Here is a 19,622-nt window from a genome sequence, read left to right on the forward strand (position 1 = left end):
GACCAGGTGCATGGTCAGTGAGCAGTCGTGGTTTGACAAGAATATTTTTTTTCGGAGCGCTAGGTCTCAACGGTGCACTCAAAATATTCAGGAAACCACGTTGTGATCCGAAGTGCTGTCACCCAGGCTTTGTTGTTCCGTTCACAGAGCACAGGCCGAGTGGCACGAACACAACTCTCCAGGGTCCTGGGATTTTCAGAATGGTCAATGAGCGCTGGCCTCGACTTCAAGTCACCAGCTGCCTCAGCCCCTGACAAGAGAGTCAGCCCACCCTTGGAAGCTTTGCAGCCGGGCACTGACGTCCCCCCGGCCGCTGAGGGTCCTAGCTGGCGTCTTCTGCCAATAGAGGCCGTTTCATCCGCATTGGAAACCTGTTGCTCCGCGTAGCCTCCTTCATCACTTATCCCGCTGGGTCTCCCGGAGAACTGGCTGCAGCGTCTACCCCAGCGCTGGCCGCCTCCCCTCGCACCCTGATGTTACAGGGGCGGCGTCTTCCCTTACACCTCACGGACCCACCTCTGCCAGCTTCCGACGTTCCCCGGGCAGCTTCCTCACCGCTCTCAGCCTTCGCCCGACCGAAGCGAGTCAGCGCCTTGCTCAGGGTCAGGCTTTGGCTTAACGGACCGTCGTGGCTCGTTTGCTCCTCTAGGCCAACCCATCAGACCTTCGGCGCGGCCGCAATAAGGCTGTTCTGCTTTCTTACTGTTCGCGCGTTCACCGGAAGGCACTTTGAATTTCCTCCAACAACTTTTCCTTTGCGTTCTCGACCTGGCTGACTGTTGTGTGGCCTGCTTTTGGCCCATCTCAGCTTTCCTCACTGAGCTTAATCATTTCTAGCTTTTGATTTAAAGTGAGAGATGCGTGACTCTTCCTCACTTGAACACTTGGAGACCATTTTGGGGTTATTAATTGGCTAGTGGACCAGTCAGAAGATACACACCATTTATCAATTAAACTCACAATCTTGTATGGTGCAAAAAATTACAATAATAATATCGAACATCACTGATCACAGAACAACATAATGAACACGTTTGAAATATTGCAAGAATTACCAGAGTGTGCCACAGAGATACGAAGTCAGCAAATGCTGTTGGAAAAATGGCAACAACAGACTTGCTCAACTCAGGGTAGCCACAAACCTTCAATTTGTAAAAAATGCAATATCTTTGAAGTGCAATAAAGTGAAACACAATAAAATGAGGTATTCCTGTAACTATAATCAACATAGAATCTTTCCACAATTTGCTTATCACACCCAGCATTTCCTAAAAAATATTCCAAGCATGTTGAAAAAGTTCTAGAACATTCCAAGAGCTGTATGTTTTTGAATTAGAATTCCTTCAAGTATTCGTCAAGTATCTGCTCTTTCTTCCAGGCTGGTGTCCACTCATGCTTCCCCTTAAAGAAGAAAAGTAAACAAGGGAAGCTCAGATTCCTAGAGATTATTTCCATTCAGGATACAGGAGAGCCTGTCCCATCTTCTTAGATGCACTTTCCAGAGCCCACCAGGTTATCCTGAATTTTCTCCTTTGCATTTCTTTCCCGTCGCATTTCCAAGGCATCCAGTGGGGTGTTGACTGAGGCACCCCGTCCCGTCTTTTTGAGCCAAGACACCAGTATTTCATACAAGGCATCCTGCATGCCCAAAGCACAAGCTCTGGCCACAGGGATCTCACTGTCCGTGAGGCCCATCTGCCGCATAAGTAGGTTCCAGGAATTAAAGAACACAATGTTTGGAAAGTAATCAAAGAATGGCCTCAGCGTGGATTGGGGGGAAGCCACAGTGAGTTGGGAGCCACTGCAGAAAGGGCAGAAGGTGCTCAATCAGGCCTTGACCTAAGAGTGGAACCTGATGAGCTCCCCCTGCTGGTGAACCTGCTGTTCTGCATCCCTTATCTGTTTCCCATCCCCAGAAAGTCAGTTGGAACCGCCTGGGCCTCGCTTGAGCCAGGAGCACTTAGGGAGTCAAGGTCAGCAGAAAATCCTGCCCTAAGGCAGGGCTGATAGCCCATCTGGGAGGATAGACTGGTTATGGGGAGAACGCATTATGAGGTAGGAGACAGAGGGCGGGACAGACTGTGGGAACAACATGTCCTCAAAGGAGGAAAACTGCTCTAATCATGAGATGGATGTCCCAGGGCTGCCCGTACCTGCACCTGTGCACAGAGCGGGGGCATGGAGGTAGCAAGGTCTTGCTTTCCTCCCAGCTCAGTCTCACTGACCCACACTGTGGCAAAGCCAGATGGGGACAATCAGACTCCGAGTGAGAATTTAACCTGTAAGGCAGAGCAAATCATCATCAAATCCTGGGGCCATATGGATTAAATGAGATGTGTGTGAAATGCACCGCACACCACCATCTACAGATATATCAGGTGAGCACTGAATAAAAGTACATATATTTTCTGGTTGTTGCCTTGAAAAAAAAAAGCAGGTGATAACTTTTTTTGAGAGAGTGAGAGAGGGTGTGTATGCATGGGTGAGCAGCAAGGGTGGGGAGGAGGAAGAGGGGACAGAGGGAGAGAGAAAGAGAATCCTAAGCAGGCTCCACGCCCAGCATAGAGCCCAAGGGGGGTGGGAGGGGGGCTCGATCTCACGACCCTAAAATCGTGACCTGAGCCAAAATCAAGAATCTGACATTTAACCGACTGAGTCATCCAGGGGCCCCCCTCTCCACTGTTAATTCTAATAATATACGGTACAAACCCAGCCTATATAAAATATCATTTTAACATGCAATCAAGAAACAAAAAGTTATCAATGGGATAGTTTATATCCCTTTTTTGTACTAAGATTTGAAATAGTATGTAGTTTACAATTACAGCTCTCAAATTTGGTCTAGCCAGTGGGCGCCCTGCTGGCCAGCACAGCTCCTTAGGTGCCCTCAGTGCGAGTTAACGTGGCCCTGAGCAGCAAGGGAGGAGGGAGGAGGAGGCAGGATAATGGAGGAAGGAAGGACAGGGAACGGTTAGGAGATAGAGGGGCGCAGTGGGGAGAGAAGAGGCAGGAGAGGAGGACTTAGTTTCCAGATGGTGCAGTGACAATCAGCATAAACCCCCATCCTTCAAGTGTTCGTCAAGTATCTGCTCTTTCTTCCAGGTTTTATGGGACTCAAATGAAGAATACATATACAGGAGAGAACTTTGGAAAATCTAAAGTATGGGTTTATGCACAAATGTGAGGGTGCAATGATCAGTAACAATGTACCACATTGACAGTCTAAATAAGGGAATGAAGGTATCTGATAATCTCCATGGAGGGTGAAAAGGTATTTGGCTTAAAATTAAACAAAATTCTGATTTATAAAAAATACCTCAAAGGGGCGCCTGGGTAGCTTAGTCGGTTGAGCATCTGACTCTTGAATTCGGCTCAGGTCATGATCTCAGTGTCAGGAGATTGAGCCCAGAGTGGGGTTCTGTGCTCAGTGGGGACTCTGCTTGAGATTTTCTCTCTCCCTCTCCCTCTGCCCCTCCCCCTGCTCTTGCTTTCAAACAAATAAATAAAATCTTAAAAAAAAATACCTCAAAACAGGAAGGTGTATCTATAATAAGATTTTCTATATGAAAACAAGAGTCATCATTCCTAAGCATGAAATAGTAGAGGCCTTCCCGGTGAAATCAAATCAAGACCAGAACACCTGCCTTTTCTAAGCACCCTGAGCACCATTCTTTCAGTTCTGGATGAAGCAGCATGCTTGATACAGAAGTGAGGCAGAACCAGTGCAAAGGGGCAGAAGTCATCATCACTGTAGATAAGAGTATAGATTTAAAACACCCTAAGAGGGTCACCTGGGTGGCTCAGTCATTAAGCATCTGCCTTCAGCTCAGGTCATGATCCCAGGGTCCTGGGATGGAGTCCTGCATTGGGCTCCCTGCTTAGCAGGGAGTCCGCTTCTCTCTCTCCCCCTCTGCCCCTCCCCCCTGCTCATTCTCTCTCAAATAAATAATAAATAAGTATCTTTAAAATAAAACACCCTAAGGCTTAAGCTATAATACTTAAAAGTGAATATATGGCTTGATGAATGTTAAAAACATAGCAGAAACAACATGGATCATTTCGAGAATAGATCACATATTAGGCCACAACACCAGCCTCAGCAAATTCAAAAAGATTGAAGTCATACCATGTGTCTTTTCTGACCACATCACTATGAAACTAAAAGTCATCCACAAGAAAAAAAAAATCTAGAAAGACCACAAACACATGGAGGTTAAATAACATGATATTAGATAGTGGATGACTCAAACAGGAAATAAAAGAGGAAATAAAAAATTGAATGAAAAAGCAACAGTCTAAAACCTCTGGGATGCAGCAAAAGTGGCTCTAAGAGGGAAATATAGAGCAACACATGCTTACCTCAAGAAGCAAGAAAAATCTAGGAAGGGAAGGAAAAATAAAATAAGATAAAAACAGAGAGGCAAGCCATAAGAGACTCTTAACTATAGAGAACAAACAGAGGTTTGCTGGAGGGAGGTGGACTGGGGATGAGCTAAATGGTTGATAGGAATTAAGGAGTGCACTTGTGATGAGCACTGAGTGTTGTATGTAAATGAATTCTACCCCAAAACTAATTCTACACTATATTTTTTTATTATGTTCAGTTAGCCACTGTACTAAACTATATGTTAACTAACTGAGTTTACATAAAAATTTGGAAGGAAAAGAAGCAAGAAAAATCTCAAATAAATAAACTAAACTTACACCTAAAGAAACTATGAGAGAACCACAAACAAAACCTAAAACGAGTATAAGGAAGGAAATAATAAAGATTAGAGCAGAAATAAATCATATAGAAACAATAAACAATAGAACAAATCAATGCAAACAGGACCTGGCTCTTCAGAGAAAATCAATAAATTTGGCAAACTTCTAGCCAGATTTATCAAGAAAAAAAAGAGAAAGGACTCATTAATAAAGTCATAAATGACAGAGGAGGAATAACAACCAACACCACAGAAATACAAAGAATTATAAGAAAATATTATAAAAAACTATATGCCAACTAATTGGACAACCTGGAAAAAATGGATAAATTCCTAGAAACACATAAACTACCAAGACTGAAACAGGAAGAAATAGAAAACTTGAACAGACAACAAAATAGCAAAGAAATTGAATCAGTAATCAAAAAATTCCCAACAAACAAAAGTCCAGGCTTCACAGGCAAATTCTAACAAACGTTGAAAGAAGAGTTAATACCTATTCTTCTCAAACTGTTCCAAAACATAGAAAGGGAAGCAAAACTTTCAAATTCATTCTATGAGGTCAGCATTACCCTGATACCATAACCAGATAAAGACACTACCAAAAAAAAAAAAGAGAACTACAGGTCAATATCTCTGATGAACATAGATGCAAAAATCTTCAACAAAATACTAGCAAACTGAATCCAACAATACATTTTAAAAAATCATTTACCATGGTCAAGTGGGATTTATTCCTGGGTTGCAAAGGTGGTTGAATATATCACATCAATAAGAGAAAGGATAAGAACCATATGATCATTTCAAGAGATGCAGAAAAAGCATTTGACAAGTACAACATCCATTCATGATAAAAACCCTCAAAGGGGCTCTTGGGTGGCTCAGTCATTAAGCATCTGCCTTCAGCTCAGGCCATGGTCCTGGGGTCCTGGGATTGAGTCCCACATCAGGCTCCCTGCTTGGTGGGAAGGCTCCTTCTCCCTCTCTCACTCCCCCTGCCTGTGTTTCTGCTCTGGCTATCTCTCTCTCCGTCAAATAAACAAAACAAAACAAAACAAAACAAAAAAATCCTCAACAACGTAGATTTAGAGGGAACATACCTCATCATAATAAAGGCCATATATGAAAACTCAGTCAACATCATCCTCAATGGGGAAAAACTAAGAGATTTTCCTTTACAGTCAGGAACAAGACAAGGATGTCTACTCTCACCACTTCTATTCAACATAGTACTGGAAGTCCTAGCCACAGCAATCAGAAAACAAAAAGAAACAAAATACATCCCAATCAGTAAGGAAGAAGTAAAACCCTGACTATTTGCAGATGACATGATACTATATAGAGAAAACCCGAAAGACTCCACCAGAGGTGCCCAGGTGGCTCAGCTGGTTAAGCGTCGGACTTGGTTTCAGCTCAGGTCATGATCTCAGGGTCTTGGGATCGAGCCTCAGGTTGGGCTACATGCTCAGTGTGGAGTCTGCTTGTCTGTCTCCCTCTGCTCCTCCTTTCTCTCTCTCTCTCTCTCTCTCTCTCTGAAAGAAATAAATAAAATCTTTTAGAAGAAAAGAATCCACCAAAACATTGCTAGAAGTGATAAACAAATTCAGAAAAGTCTCAGGATACAAAATCAATGTACAGAAATCTGTTGTATTTCTATACACCAATAATGAAGCAGCCAAAAAAGAAATCAAGGGATTGATTCCCTGTACAATTGCACCAAAAATAACAAGGTACCTAGCAGTAAACCTAAAAAAGAGGTAGAAGATCTGCACTCTGAAAACTATAAAACACTGATGAAAGAAACTGAAAATGACACAAAGAAATGGAAAGACATTCCATGCTCATGGATTGGAAAAACAAATTTTGTTAAAATGTCCATACTACTCAAGGCAACCTACACAACTATTGCACTCCCTATCAAAATACCAACAGCATTTTTACAGAAGTAGAACAAAAAAATCCTAAAATTTGTATGGAAACACAAAAGACCCCGAATAGCCAAAGCAATCTTGAAAACAAAAAGCAAAGCTGGAGGCATCTCAATTACAGACTACAAGTTATATTACAAAGCCGTAGTGATCAAAAGAGTAAGGTACTAGCATAAAGATAGATACATAGTTGAATACAACCAAAAAGAAAACCCAGAAATAAACCCACAATTATATGGTCAATTAATCTTGAGAAAACAGTAAAGAATATTCAGCGGGCATAAGAGTATCTTTGGGATGCCTGGGTGGCTCAGTCAGTTAAGTGTCTGCCTTTGGCTCAAGTCATGATTTCAGGGTCCCGCATGGGGCTCCCTGTTCAGCGGAGAGCCTGCTTCTCCCTCTCCTTCTGCAGCTTCCCCGACTTGTGCTCTCTCGCTCTCCCTCTGTCGAATAAATAAGTAAAATCTTAAAAAAAAAAGTCTCTTCCACAAAAGGTGTTGAAGAGAAAACTGGAAAGCAGTTGAAGGAAAACTGGACAGCAACAAGCAGAAGAATGAAACTGGACCACTTTCTTACACCATACACAGAAATTAATTCAAAATGGATTAAAGACCTCAATGTGAGACCTGAAACCATAAAAATCCTAGAAGAGAACACACGCAGTAACTTCGGATACTGGCCATAGTAACTTCTTACTAGACATGTCTCCTGAAGCAAGGGAAACAAAAACAAAAATAAACTAGTGGGACTACCTCAAAATAAAAAATTTCTGCACAGCAAAGGAAACAATCAACAAAACTAAAAGGCAGTCTACAGAATGGGATAAGATGTTTGCCAATGACATATCTGGTAAAGGGTTAGTATCCAAAATATACAAAGAACTCATATAACTCAACACCCCAAAAACAAATAATCCAATTAAAAATGGGCAGAAGACATGAACAGACATGTCTCCAAAGAAGACATCCAGATGACCAACAGACACATGAAAAGATGCTCAACATCACTCATCATCAGGGAAATACAAATCAAAACCACAATGTGATAACACCTCACACCTGTCAGAATGGCTAAAATCAACAACACAGGAAACAACAAGTGTTGACGAGGATGTGGAGAAAAAGGAACCCTTGTGCACTGCTGGTGGGAATGCAAACTGGGCCAGCCACTGTGGACAGGGAGGGGCCTGGCAACAGGGAGGGGGCCATCCCAACTCTGGGGAACCCTTAGGGAGTGGGTAGAGAAGGGGGGAAGTGAAGTAAAAATAAACACATCAAATCTCTGTTGGGTTCTGCTCTGACCAAAGGTGTATGAACCCCCTGACTCTCTCCTCCTGACTCCTGTCACTCATTCGACATGCTGACCGCCTCTCTGCCCCAGCTAGGGGCCCTGAAGACCTGAAGAACTGGCCGGCCGTCCTGGACATGGTCAGGGACATAAGGTGACCATCAGCCCAAGCCAGGGGCTGATGTGAGCCCAGCCCTTGAGAGGCACAGAGGAGGTGGAACATGGACAGTGATCACAGAGCACAAGATGAGAGCCAGATCCGAAAGACCAAAAGGATTTAGGAGATGGAGGGCCTGTCTGGAGAAGCCAAGCAGGAAGCACGGAGTGCAGGAGGTGGCAGAGAGTGTCAGCGCCTACTCCTTCCCCCCACCTCACCTTGGAGGATGGCCCTCCTGTGAGGATACGTGGTTAGCCCCAGCGCAGAACACAGTACCCCCTGCTCCATTCGGGGTCGCCAGCCATGGAGTGCCTTAGGAGGGAGAGAGAGAGGTGGGCAGCCTCCGGCCAGTGGTCACTGGCTCTCCAGGAACCAGAGCCTCCCCACTGGCCTGGGTACCTGCCTCTTGCTTGACACACTTGAGGTCACTCCTGATGGTGCAGGTACCGGCCCGGATCATCCCATCGGGCACCTAGATACAGACACAGGGAGGACATGGAGGAGACCTGTGAGGAAGAGCTGGCGAGATGAGGAGAAAGAGGGAGCAAACTCCCACACAGTGTCCCTGACAAGAGTGGAGGAAGCATAGGCTTCTCATATCTGTAGAGCCGGGTCCCCTCTTTCCCCCTTGTTGGGTGGGGAAGGCTCTGAGCCTGTGCACTTCAATCCCTAGGGCCCTGCTAGGTGTTCAGAGTTGCACGGTCAGGAGCTGGGCCTTCTCTCAAGACCTGTACTGAGCTTCCTTGGGCTGCAGGGGAAACCCCTGTGAGAGGGAAATCTCTCCAGCCCAAGCACCAGAAGCCCATTTGTCCCCAAGGTGAGCCTCCTCCTCCTGCCAGGCTTCAGTAACAAGGAACTTCTTGTCCTCCACCTGTTCTTACAATCACAGCCAGCACTGGGGTGTCAGAGAAGAGCAGCTACAGTTGGCCCCTCAATCCAAAAAGTAGGGAAAAGAGGCATCTTAGAGAGGGAGCAGGGGTCTGGGATGAGGAAGCTTTAGGAGCTACAGACGAGGTCCTATTAGGACTTTGTAGGCTGTGGCTACTTTTGTCCTCATTGGCCTTTTCTGAATAATGAAGTGTTAAAAATGCATTTTATGACTGAATGGAAAAAGATTAAAATAACCCAGGTCATACTCTATTCCATTTTTCTCTTCAGATTTCAAAAGGAATCATTTCTGTGGGCCCCTAAAAGTATCAAGTGCCTTAAGAAGTGGTCTACTCTGCCCAGTGGAAAACTCAACATGGCCAGGAGGAAAAGGCACTGAGGTGTGGGAAGGGGGCACTGAGGTGTGGGAAGGGGCCTCTGCAGGGAGCAGAGTGGGGACATGTAGATGGATGAGGAGGGGCCTCTGTGGGCTCCAAAGATCCCATGGGCACAGGGAAGTGCTGACAGGACGGCAGGGCTGCATGAAAGCAGGACAGAGAAAGGGGTAGAAGGAAACTTGCGTCTTCTGTGGGTTGAAGAGCCCCCTAGGCTCCCATGTCTCACTTAGGGAGGCACTCTGGCAGACTCAGGCCAATCTTTTCTGAGGACAGGCCCAGGTTTGCTCCCTGTCTCTGGTCCTGGTGCATGGAAATATCTCCTCCTTATCCGGAAACAAAGGATAAAGATTTGGTGATGGGTTTCTCTCACGAGCTCAATCCTTCTTCACCACTCAAACCCCCTTCCACTAGCTTAACTCAGTGGACCAAGTAATTTGGGGGGCCACTTTCTGCAGCAACATACATGGGGCCCACAAAGGACGGCCACCATTCACCTGTCACTAACAGATGTACGAAAAGGATGATTATTCATTATTGATTACATCAGGATCGGGAGGAAATATCCATTAGATCACAGGATCAGTAGCAAGAGGTGGGGTGTGATCTGGGGGACCCCGGATGGAGAGGAGCCCTTGGGTGGCTTCCAGAGAGACACAGGGTCCTGGGCCGTGAAGGCCCTTATGTGCATGGCTTGTAATCTCTTCATTCCTGCTGCACAGTTTCCTGGGAAGGGGGTAGGAAGCTGGTGAATGAATGCCCACAGGATGCCCCGAGGCCAACAGTGGTGGCCAGATGCTCCGCTTTCAGCCGCCTTCAGCCACCAATGGAACCTACACAGAATCTAAATCTAAATCTAATCCTCTACCCAACCTTGGTCTTTTCAATCGTGCAACTAACACGTCCATTAGACCTCAGCACTGCCAACAGAAATACACTACAAGCCACACATGAAATTAGAATTCAAAGTGACCACCTTAAAAGAGTACAAAGAAAGAGCTCAAATTAATTTGAATAATATGTTTTTTAACCTAAGATAACCAACATATCATTTCCACATGGAATCAATATAAAACATTGAGATATTTTGAATACTTCACTCAAAAACTAAAACCCATGCTCCCCCCAACAGTGTCCAGGGTGTGTGATCTGCCCCCACTTGTCCCTCTGACTTCCTCACACCCCCACTCAGCCCAGTGCCCCCTGGCTTTGCTCAGAGAGGCCCAGTCCCTGCTTCGCCCCCCCACCCCGTGGCAATAGAGAGGAGTATGGGGGGACCCTCGTGACCTCTATCTGGCTCCCTGCACCAGAAGTGACTCTCTGCATCAAAGTCACCATTCCCAGGGGACCTCAGCATCCTGTCTGTCCCACTGTCACCTAATTATCCTTGAGGCTCTTCATTAGATGTCTGGGACTAACGGATACATTCATCTGTCTGTCTGGATGCTCCAGGAGGCAGGGGCCCCTTGCCATCCACTGACACAGTGCCTGGCACACAGAAGACATCCAATAAACACGTGTGAAAGAAGGGATCTGGAACTACAGGCAGCAGGAGACTGGAAGACGTGCAGACACAGGTGGAGTAAGGCTTGGAGATCAGTCTTCGAATGTACCTGCTGGACACGACCCCTCCCAGGTGCTGGGCTCTCAGCCCTGTGGACCGGCTAAATGCTGCTGAACTCTGTCTTGCACAGCGGCCCGTCCTGGCTGTGGAAGTTGGGGACAAAGAAAGGACAGGTGTGAATGGCAGCCAGATTCTCCTCCCTCACCAGACTGCTTCTCACATTCTCTCCAGCCCAGCCAAAAAAAGCAAACAGACCGGGACCTTTCCTCCAACTCTACACTGTCTTGCTTTTGCATTCATGTTTGTCCCTTGGCCTTTGGTGCTAGCAAGTGACTTACACTAGAAAAATTTCCCAGTATTCTTTTCTCTGTAATACAATAAAGCATACTTATTCCACAAAATATGGGCAAGGAAAGTTTTTATAAGAATATAAAAGCACATGTGATGTCCTCAATTAAAGACAGCATTCAACCTCAGCCGCAGCAACTTCTTCCTGGAAACATCGCCAAAGGCAAGGAAAGCAAGGGCAAAAATGAACTATTGGGACTTCATCAAGATAAAAAGCTTTTGCACAGCAAAAGAAACAGTGCACAAAACCAAAAGACAACCGACAGAATGGGAGAAAATATTTACAAATGACATATCAGATAAAGGGCTAGTCTCCAAAATCTATAAAGAACTTATCAAACTCAACACCCAAAGAACAAATAATCCAATCAAGAAATGGGCAGAAGACATGAACAGACGTTTTTCCAAAGAAGACATCCAAATGGCCAACAGACACATGAAAAAGTGCTCAACCTCGCTCGGCATCAGGGAAATCCAAATTAAAACCTCAATGAGATACCACCTCACACCAGTCAGAATGGCTAAAATTAACAAGTCAGGAAACGACAGATGTTGGCGGGGATGTGGAGAAAGGGGAACCCTCCTACACTGTTGGTGGGGATGCAAGCTGGTGCAACCCCTCTGGAAAACAGTATGGAGCTTCCTCAAACAGTTGAAAATAGAGCTACCATACGATCCAGCAATTGCACTACTGGGTATTTACCACAAAGATACAAATGTAGGGATCCGAAGGGGTACGTGCACCCCAATGTTTATAGCAGCAATGTCCACAATAGCCAAACTGTGGAAAGAGCCAAGATGTCCATCAACAGATAAATGGATAAAGAAGAAGTGGTATATATACACAATGGAATATTATGCAGCCATCAAAAGGAATGAGATCTTGCCATTTACAACAACGTGGATGGAACTGGAGGGTGTTATGCTGAGTGAAATAAGTCAATCAGAGAAAGACATGTATCATATGACCTCACTGATATGAGGAATTCTTAATCTCAGGAAACAAACAGGGTTTTTGGAGTGGTGGGGGGTGGGAGGGATGGGGTGGCTGGGTGATAGACATTGGGGAGGGTATGTGCTATGGTGAGCGCTGTGAATTGTGCAAGACTGTTGAATCACAGATCTGTACTTCTGAAACAAATAATGCAACATATGTTAAGAAAAAAGAAAAAGAAGAAGATAGCAGGAGGGGAAGAATGAAGGGGAGTAAGTCAGAGGGGGAGACGAACCATGAGAGACGATGGACTCTGAAAAACAAACTGAGGGTTCTAGAGGGGAGGGGGGTAGGGGGATGGGTTAGCCTGGTGATGGGTATTAAGGAGGGCACGTTCTGCATGGAGCACTGGGTGTTATGCACAAACAATGAATCATGGAACACTACATCAAAAACTAATGATGTAATATATGGTGATTAACATAATAAAAAAATTGTAAAAAAAGACAGCATTCATTATTTTGTTGTTTTATTTGGCCATGTGTGTGAACTCATTTTCTCTCTCTCTCTCTCACACACACATTTTTTAACAAATGAAGTTTATATTATAAGCACACTTTTTTAAAAATCAGGATATGGGGTGGGGGCACCTGGCTGGCTCAGTCAGTAAAGCATGAGACTCTTGATCTCAGGGTTGTGAGTTCCAGCCCCACATTAGGCATGGAGCCTACTTAAAAAATAAAATAAAAAGATAAATGAAAACCAATTTTTGGAAAGCTATAACTGGAAATCTAATTTTTTCAATAAAATGCTCATCTCTGGGAAAACTAACCAAATAAATAAATAAATAAATAAATAAATAAATAAATAAATAAATAAATATCAGGATACAGGATCACATGTTAATTATTGAACTTCTAATTTTAACCTGAACAATTCACTCCAAAAGGAGCCTGCCAATGTCTCACAAAATACCAAAAGGAGGAAGTAGCAATACAGAGATTGGGCCAGGGCCTCTCTGCTCAAAATGACATCATGAAGACAGCCAAAGAAATGTGATAGGATTAGCTAGTAGTACTATGTCACTGTTAACGTTCTCATTTTGAAGGTCGTGCTGTGGTTATAGGAGAGAGTGTCCTCATTTGTGGAAAACATACACTAAAGCATTCAGGCATCGATCATGTCAGCAGCTCCTTTTCAAATGTTTCAGAAAAAAGGGTTTTTGAAGAGTTTTTGCAACTTTTCTTTAACCTGCGATTGCTTTAAATCAGAAAGTTAAATTAAGAAGAAAGAAAGAAAGAGAGGGAAGGAGGGAGAGAAGAAAGAAGGAAGGAAGGAAGGAAGGAAGGAAGGAAGGAAGGAAGGAAGGAAGGAAGGAAGGGTGGTGTACACCAACTCCACAGGGACAGAAGCTCCTGCACTCTGGACTTTTCTGGACCTCACCCAGTGTACTTCATTCACTTGCAACCTTTATAATAAATCAATAAACATGTTTCCCTGAGTTCTGTGAGCTGTTATAACAAATTATTGAACCTGAGGAGAGGGTAATGGGAACCCCCAATTTATGGCTAAGTCAGACAAAAGTGTGGGTCTTATGGGAGCCCACTACTTGTGATTGACATCTGAAGTGGGGGTGGTCATGTGGGACTGAGCCCTCAAGGGTGGAGTCTGTGCCAACTCCTAGGAATCAGGGTCAGAGTATCCTATTTCACTGATTTTTATGCTTCCTTGTTACTTCATTTGGTTTAATTTTCTTTTCTTTTCTTTTCCATTTTTTTGGGAGAGTGTGTGTGCACTCAGCAGGGCTGGGGGGTAGGAGGGGCAGAGGGAGAGAGAGACAGAAAATCTTAAGTAAGCTCCACGCCCAGCATGGAATCTGAGGTAAGGCTCAATCTCACGACCCTAAGATCATGACCTGAGCCGAATTCAAGAGTTGGTCGTTTAACTGACTGTGCCATCCAGGTGCCCCAAATTTATATTTATTTCTATGGCTGATTAATGAGCTTCAGGTCACAGATTTTATATATTTCTTCTTTTCTTCTTAACAGCTCTAGTGAGATATAATTCACACAGTTAATAATTATGATTCTTTATATAAATTACTCATTTAAAGTATACATTTCAATTGTTATAATACATTTAGAGATTCGCAGAACCATCACTAGAATCAATTTTGGAACATTCTTTAACCTGCAAAAGAAACCAGTAGCAGTCACTCTCCATTTCTTCTAACCCTCTATTGTTTTAATAAAAGCATTGAAAGCCATACATTTTCATCTTAATCACTGTTTTTCACAGCATCTGACAAGTTTGGTGTGCTATATTTTCATTGGCATTTATTGTGGAAAGCTTTTAAAATTCCTTTTCCATGGATTATTTAAAAATGCGTTGTTTGATATTCAAGTTTTGGGGGTCTTCTTAGATATTGTTGTTGATTTCCAATTTAGTTCCATTGAGTTAGAAGTTGCTGCCTATATGATTTCACTTACTTAGATTTCATTTAGATCTGTTTTATAGCCCAGAATGTGGTCTATCCTGGTCAATGTACCATGTTCCCTAGCAACAAATGAATCTCAAGTAGATGCTGCAAATGTGCTCTATGAATGCTAATTAAATCAAGGTGGGGGTCGTTTTTGTTTTTTTAAATTTTTTTATTTAAATTCAATTAATTAACATATACTGTATGATATGTTCCAGAGGTGGAGGTCAGTGATTCATCAGTCTTATATAATATCCAGTGCTCATCACATTACGTGCCCTCCCCAATGTCCATCACCAAGCCACCCCATCCCCCCACCCCCTCCCCTCCAGCAACCCTCAGTTTGTTTCCTATGATCAAGAGTCTCTTATGGTTTGTCTTCCTCTCTGATTTCATCTTGTTTTATTTTTTCCTCTCTTCCCCTATGATCCTCTGTTTTGTTTCTTAAATTCCATATATAAGTGAGATCATATGATAATTGTCTTTCTTCTATCCACATCGTTGCAAATGGCAAGATTTCATTTTTTGATGGCTGAGTAGTATTCCATTGTATATATATATCACATCTTCTTTATCCATTCATCTGTCGATGGACATCCAGGCTCTTCCATAGTTTAAATCAAAGTGGGTTATAGTGTTCAGATCTCTTATGACTTTAATGAGTTTTCATCTAATCATTCCATCAATTGTTTATAAAGGGGTATTATAACCTCCCTTTCCTGTAGATTTTTGCTTCGTATAGTTTCAGACTGTATAAGTCACATACACATATATGATTATCATGACTCCCTGATAAATTAATCCTCTTAATATTACAAAAATTTACTCTTACAAAGCTACAGAAATCAATACAGTATGCTATTGGCATAAAAACAGACATGGCATAAAAGCATGTTTCAATGGAACAGAATAGAAAAACCAGAGATAAATCTATACATATATGATCAATTAATTTAATACAAAGGAGCTGAGAATATACAGTGGAGAAAGGACAGTATCTTTAATAAATAATATTGGGAAAACCAGACAGCCACATGCAAAAGAATGACATTCGATCACTATTCCTTAAACCATACACAAAAATTAACTCAAAGTTGATTAAAGACCTTGACCATAATACCTGAAATCATAAAACTCCTAAAGAAAACATAGATGGTAAGATTCTTGACATAGGTCTTGGTAATTATTTTTTGAATCTGACACCAAAAACAGAAGCAACAAAAGCAAAAATAAACAAGTGGGACTACATCAAACCAAAAAGCTTCTTTGCAGCACAGGAAACTGTCAACAAAATGAAAAGGCAACCTACCAAATGGGAAAGATACCTACAAATTATATATATAAAGAACATACACAACTCAATAGCAAAAATATAAACAATCCAATTAAAAAGTAGACAGAGCATCTGAATCACGATTTTTCCAAAGAAGACATACAGAGGCCAACAGGTACATGAAAAGATGCTCAACATCACTCATCAGGGAAATGCACATCAAAACCACAGTGAGATGCCACCTCACACCTGTTAGAATGGCTATTATAAAAACAACAAGAAATAACAAGTATTGGCCAGGAAGTGGGGAAAAGAAAACCCTTGTGTACTGCTGGTAGGACTGTGAAGTGGTGCAGCCTCTATGGAAGACAGTCTGGAAATTCTTTTAAAATTAAGAATAAAAGTACCATATAATCCAGAAATTCCACTTCTGGGTATTTATCCAAAAAAAAAAAAAAAGGAAAATATTAACTTGGAAAGACATATTGCCCCCCCACCCCACCCCCATTTGCTGCAGCATTATTCACAATAGTGAAGACACAGAGACAACTTAAGTACTTAACAATGGATGAATGAATACAAAATTGTGATAGGTATGTTATCTTGTGTACATATGTATACATAAATCTTGCCACTTGTGGCAACATGGCTGGATCTTGAGGGCATTATGATAAGGGAACTAAGTCAGACAGAAAGACAAATACCATATGCTCTCACTTATTTGTGAAATCTTAAAAAACAAAACAAACTTACAGACATAGCAAACAGATTTGTGGTTCCCAGAGGTGGGAAGGGGGATGGATGAAATGGGTGAAGGTGGTCAAAAGGACAAACTTCCAGTTATAAAACAAGAAAGTCCTGGGATATAATGTACAGCATGCTGACTGTGGTTAATAACACTTATCTTGCATATTTGAAAGTTGCTAAGAGAGTAGACCTTAAAAGTTCTCATCACAAGAAAAAAATTTTGTAACTATGTGTGGTGATGGATACTAACGAGATTTCCTGTGGTGATCACTTCACAATATATCCAAATATAAAATCATTATGTTGTACACCTGAACCTAATATAATGTCATGTGTCAGTTATATCTCAATTAAAAACAAAAACAAAAAAACCCACCCAGCACACATTGGGCAACCACACATGGGCCTGTTTCTGCTCCAGAGCCATGAGTCCCCCGGACCCGGCACTCTCCTGCTTTGTAAAAACCATTTCACACTTTCTCTTCTCCTCCAGCACTTCTGGCTTTCACTCTTGGCCAATGACCTTGCTTCTTAATCTCAGGGGGAAAGTAGATACTCTCTGTGGAGAACTACCTTGTGCTCCATCCAGGGAATCCCCCTGCCCTGGCCTGCTTCAGGGCTCACACCCTCTGCCTCCCCTCCCATTAGGACAAATAAAGTTCCCTCTTTTTTTACATGATATTCTTTGGAAGTCAACTTATCTGACATTAAGGTGGCCACAGCAGATTTCTTATCCCTGCTATTCTCATGGTATATCTTCTTCCATCCTTTTACTTTCAATATCTGTGTCGTGCTTTTCTAGTGCATCTCTAATTGACAGGATGTAGTTGGTCTCACTCTCTCATCCCTCTAGCCTTTTCTACTTTTGAATTGCAGTGTTATATTTATATTATATATAAATTTATTATAAATATATATATTTATATATATAAATTAATATGGTTGAAATAGCTTGATAAGTTACCATTTGCTTTGTTTGTCTAGTCTTTTTCCCCCTGTTCTTCCTTCCCTGCATACTTTGATGTTAATTACTTTTTAGAATTCCATTTTATATGTGTATTGGCTTTTTGTCTATTCATATTTCCATCATCTCTAGTTTTTTAAAGATTTATTTATTTATTTGAGAGAGAGAGAACACAAGCAGGAGGAGCAGAGGGAGAGGGAGAGAGAATCTCAAGCAGACTGCACTGAGCGTGGACACCAACTCGGGGCTCAATCTCACAACCCTAAGATCACAACTTAAGCTGAAACCAAGAGTCAGACACCTAACCGACTGTGCCACCCACGTGCCCCCATCTTTTTTTTTTTCTTTCTAATTTTAAGTAGGCTCTATGCTCGATGTGGGGCTTGTATTCACAGCCCTGAATTAAGAGTGGCATGCTCCACCGACTGAGCCAGCCAGGCGCCCCTATACATATTTCCATCAGCAATATGCAATTGGTACAGGCAGTAAAATACACAATCTTTGTGTCTATTGAAAAGGTTTCAGTCTATTGAAAGGTTCTTAAAAAGAGATTTATTGAAGAATTGATATGCAACAAGCTGCACATAATTAAATCACACAATTTAATAGATTTTGACACATGTCTGCATCTGTGAAAGTGCCAACACAATCAGCCTAATGGCTGGGTCATCACCCCCAAAGTTTCCTCTTGTCCCTTGCTAATGCTCCCCCCTTGCCCGGACCCTTTTGGCCCTGGGGAACTATTGATCTACTTTCTGTCCCAGTGGATTAATTTGAAGTTTCTAGATTTTCACATAAATGGAAACAGAGAGTATGTATCCCTTTCTCTCAGTTTTCTTTCACTCTGAATTACTATTTTGAAATTCACCCATGTTGTTCTGCGCATCCGTACTTCATTCCTTTTCATTGCTGAGTTGTATTGCTGAATGAATAGTGTAATATTAGTATAAAAAGTAAGAGACTTATAACAAGATAGATCAATTCATCACCACTCCCTGTTCTTTTTGCAATAGCTATCCTAGGAGTTGCCTATATACATGTTATAAACCACACAAACAATATAACAATATTTGATTTTGTGCACTTTTAAGAAATTAAGACAACATAATAATCCTTTTCATTTGGCTCCACATTTCCTATTTCTGGTGATCTTTCTTCCTTCCTTAACATGCAGGTTCCCACTGGTTGTCATCTGTTGGACCTGGAAGCTTCATTCAGTCTGCTGGCAATGAAATGCTGCTACTGTCTCCAAAATCACATTCATATGCCTAATTCTTTTTTTTTTAAGATTTTATATTTATTTGACAGAGATAGAGCACAAGCTGGGGAAGTGGCAGGCAGAGGCAGAGGGAGAAGCAGGCTCCCCACAGAGCAGGGGGAGCCCGATGTGGTACTCGATTCCACGACCCCGGGATCATGACCTGAGCTGAAGGCAGTCGCTTAACCAACTGAGCCACCCAGGCACCCTCATATGCCTAATTCTTAAGCCCTTTTCTACCCATTTACTCTTTGATTTTGTTGACGACCTCTGTCAGATCTCAGGTTACAAAACCTAGAATTCACCTTGAGTCCCTTCCCTCCTCTTACCAAACCCAACTCATCCTCTGCCAGTGTCGTCATTGTTTCCTTCACATCTGTGTCTGCTGCCACGTTCCTCCTCAGACTGATACAACCTAACCACTTACCCTAACCACGAGGACCTGTGCCAGACGCTGCTCAGGTCACGTTTGAGTTCATACATCTAGTCTACCACCCAAAGAGCAAACAATTTTCTCTTTATAAACAAATATCTTTACAAGTGCTAGTTTGATCAGGAATCACCCACTGAAAAGTTGACACCTAGCTCCTGGAGCCCATGGACTTGGGCAGTTCCTCAGGATGCTATTCACTGACTTCTGTTCTGTCCTCACCTGCCTGTCCTATTTCCCACCACCGACATTAAACATACTCTAGAACAGGACAAGATCATATCA

The 19,622-nt window shown here is 42.7% G+C and overlaps 1 protein-coding gene across 1 annotated transcript; it reads right to left on the reverse strand.

Moving 5' to 3' along the window:
- Positions 1-1,455: 1,455 nt before the first annotated feature.
- Positions 1,456-19,269, reverse strand: TNFRSF10A (TNF receptor superfamily member 10a). The gene is given in 3 exon segments (XM_088021318.1): positions 1,456-1,801; positions 8,297-8,550; positions 19,237-19,269. Coding segments are annotated over 3 exon segments (633 nt in total).
- Positions 19,270-19,622: the final 353 nt, after the last annotated feature.

This window comes from Eumetopias jubatus, unplaced genomic scaffold (assembly GCF_037043125.1).
Source record: "Eumetopias jubatus isolate StellerSeaLion01/CBP00866 unplaced genomic scaffold, mEumJub1_p1.0 scaffold_2, whole genome shotgun sequence".
Taxonomy (NCBI): domain Eukaryota; kingdom Metazoa; phylum Chordata; class Mammalia; order Carnivora; family Otariidae; genus Eumetopias; species Eumetopias jubatus.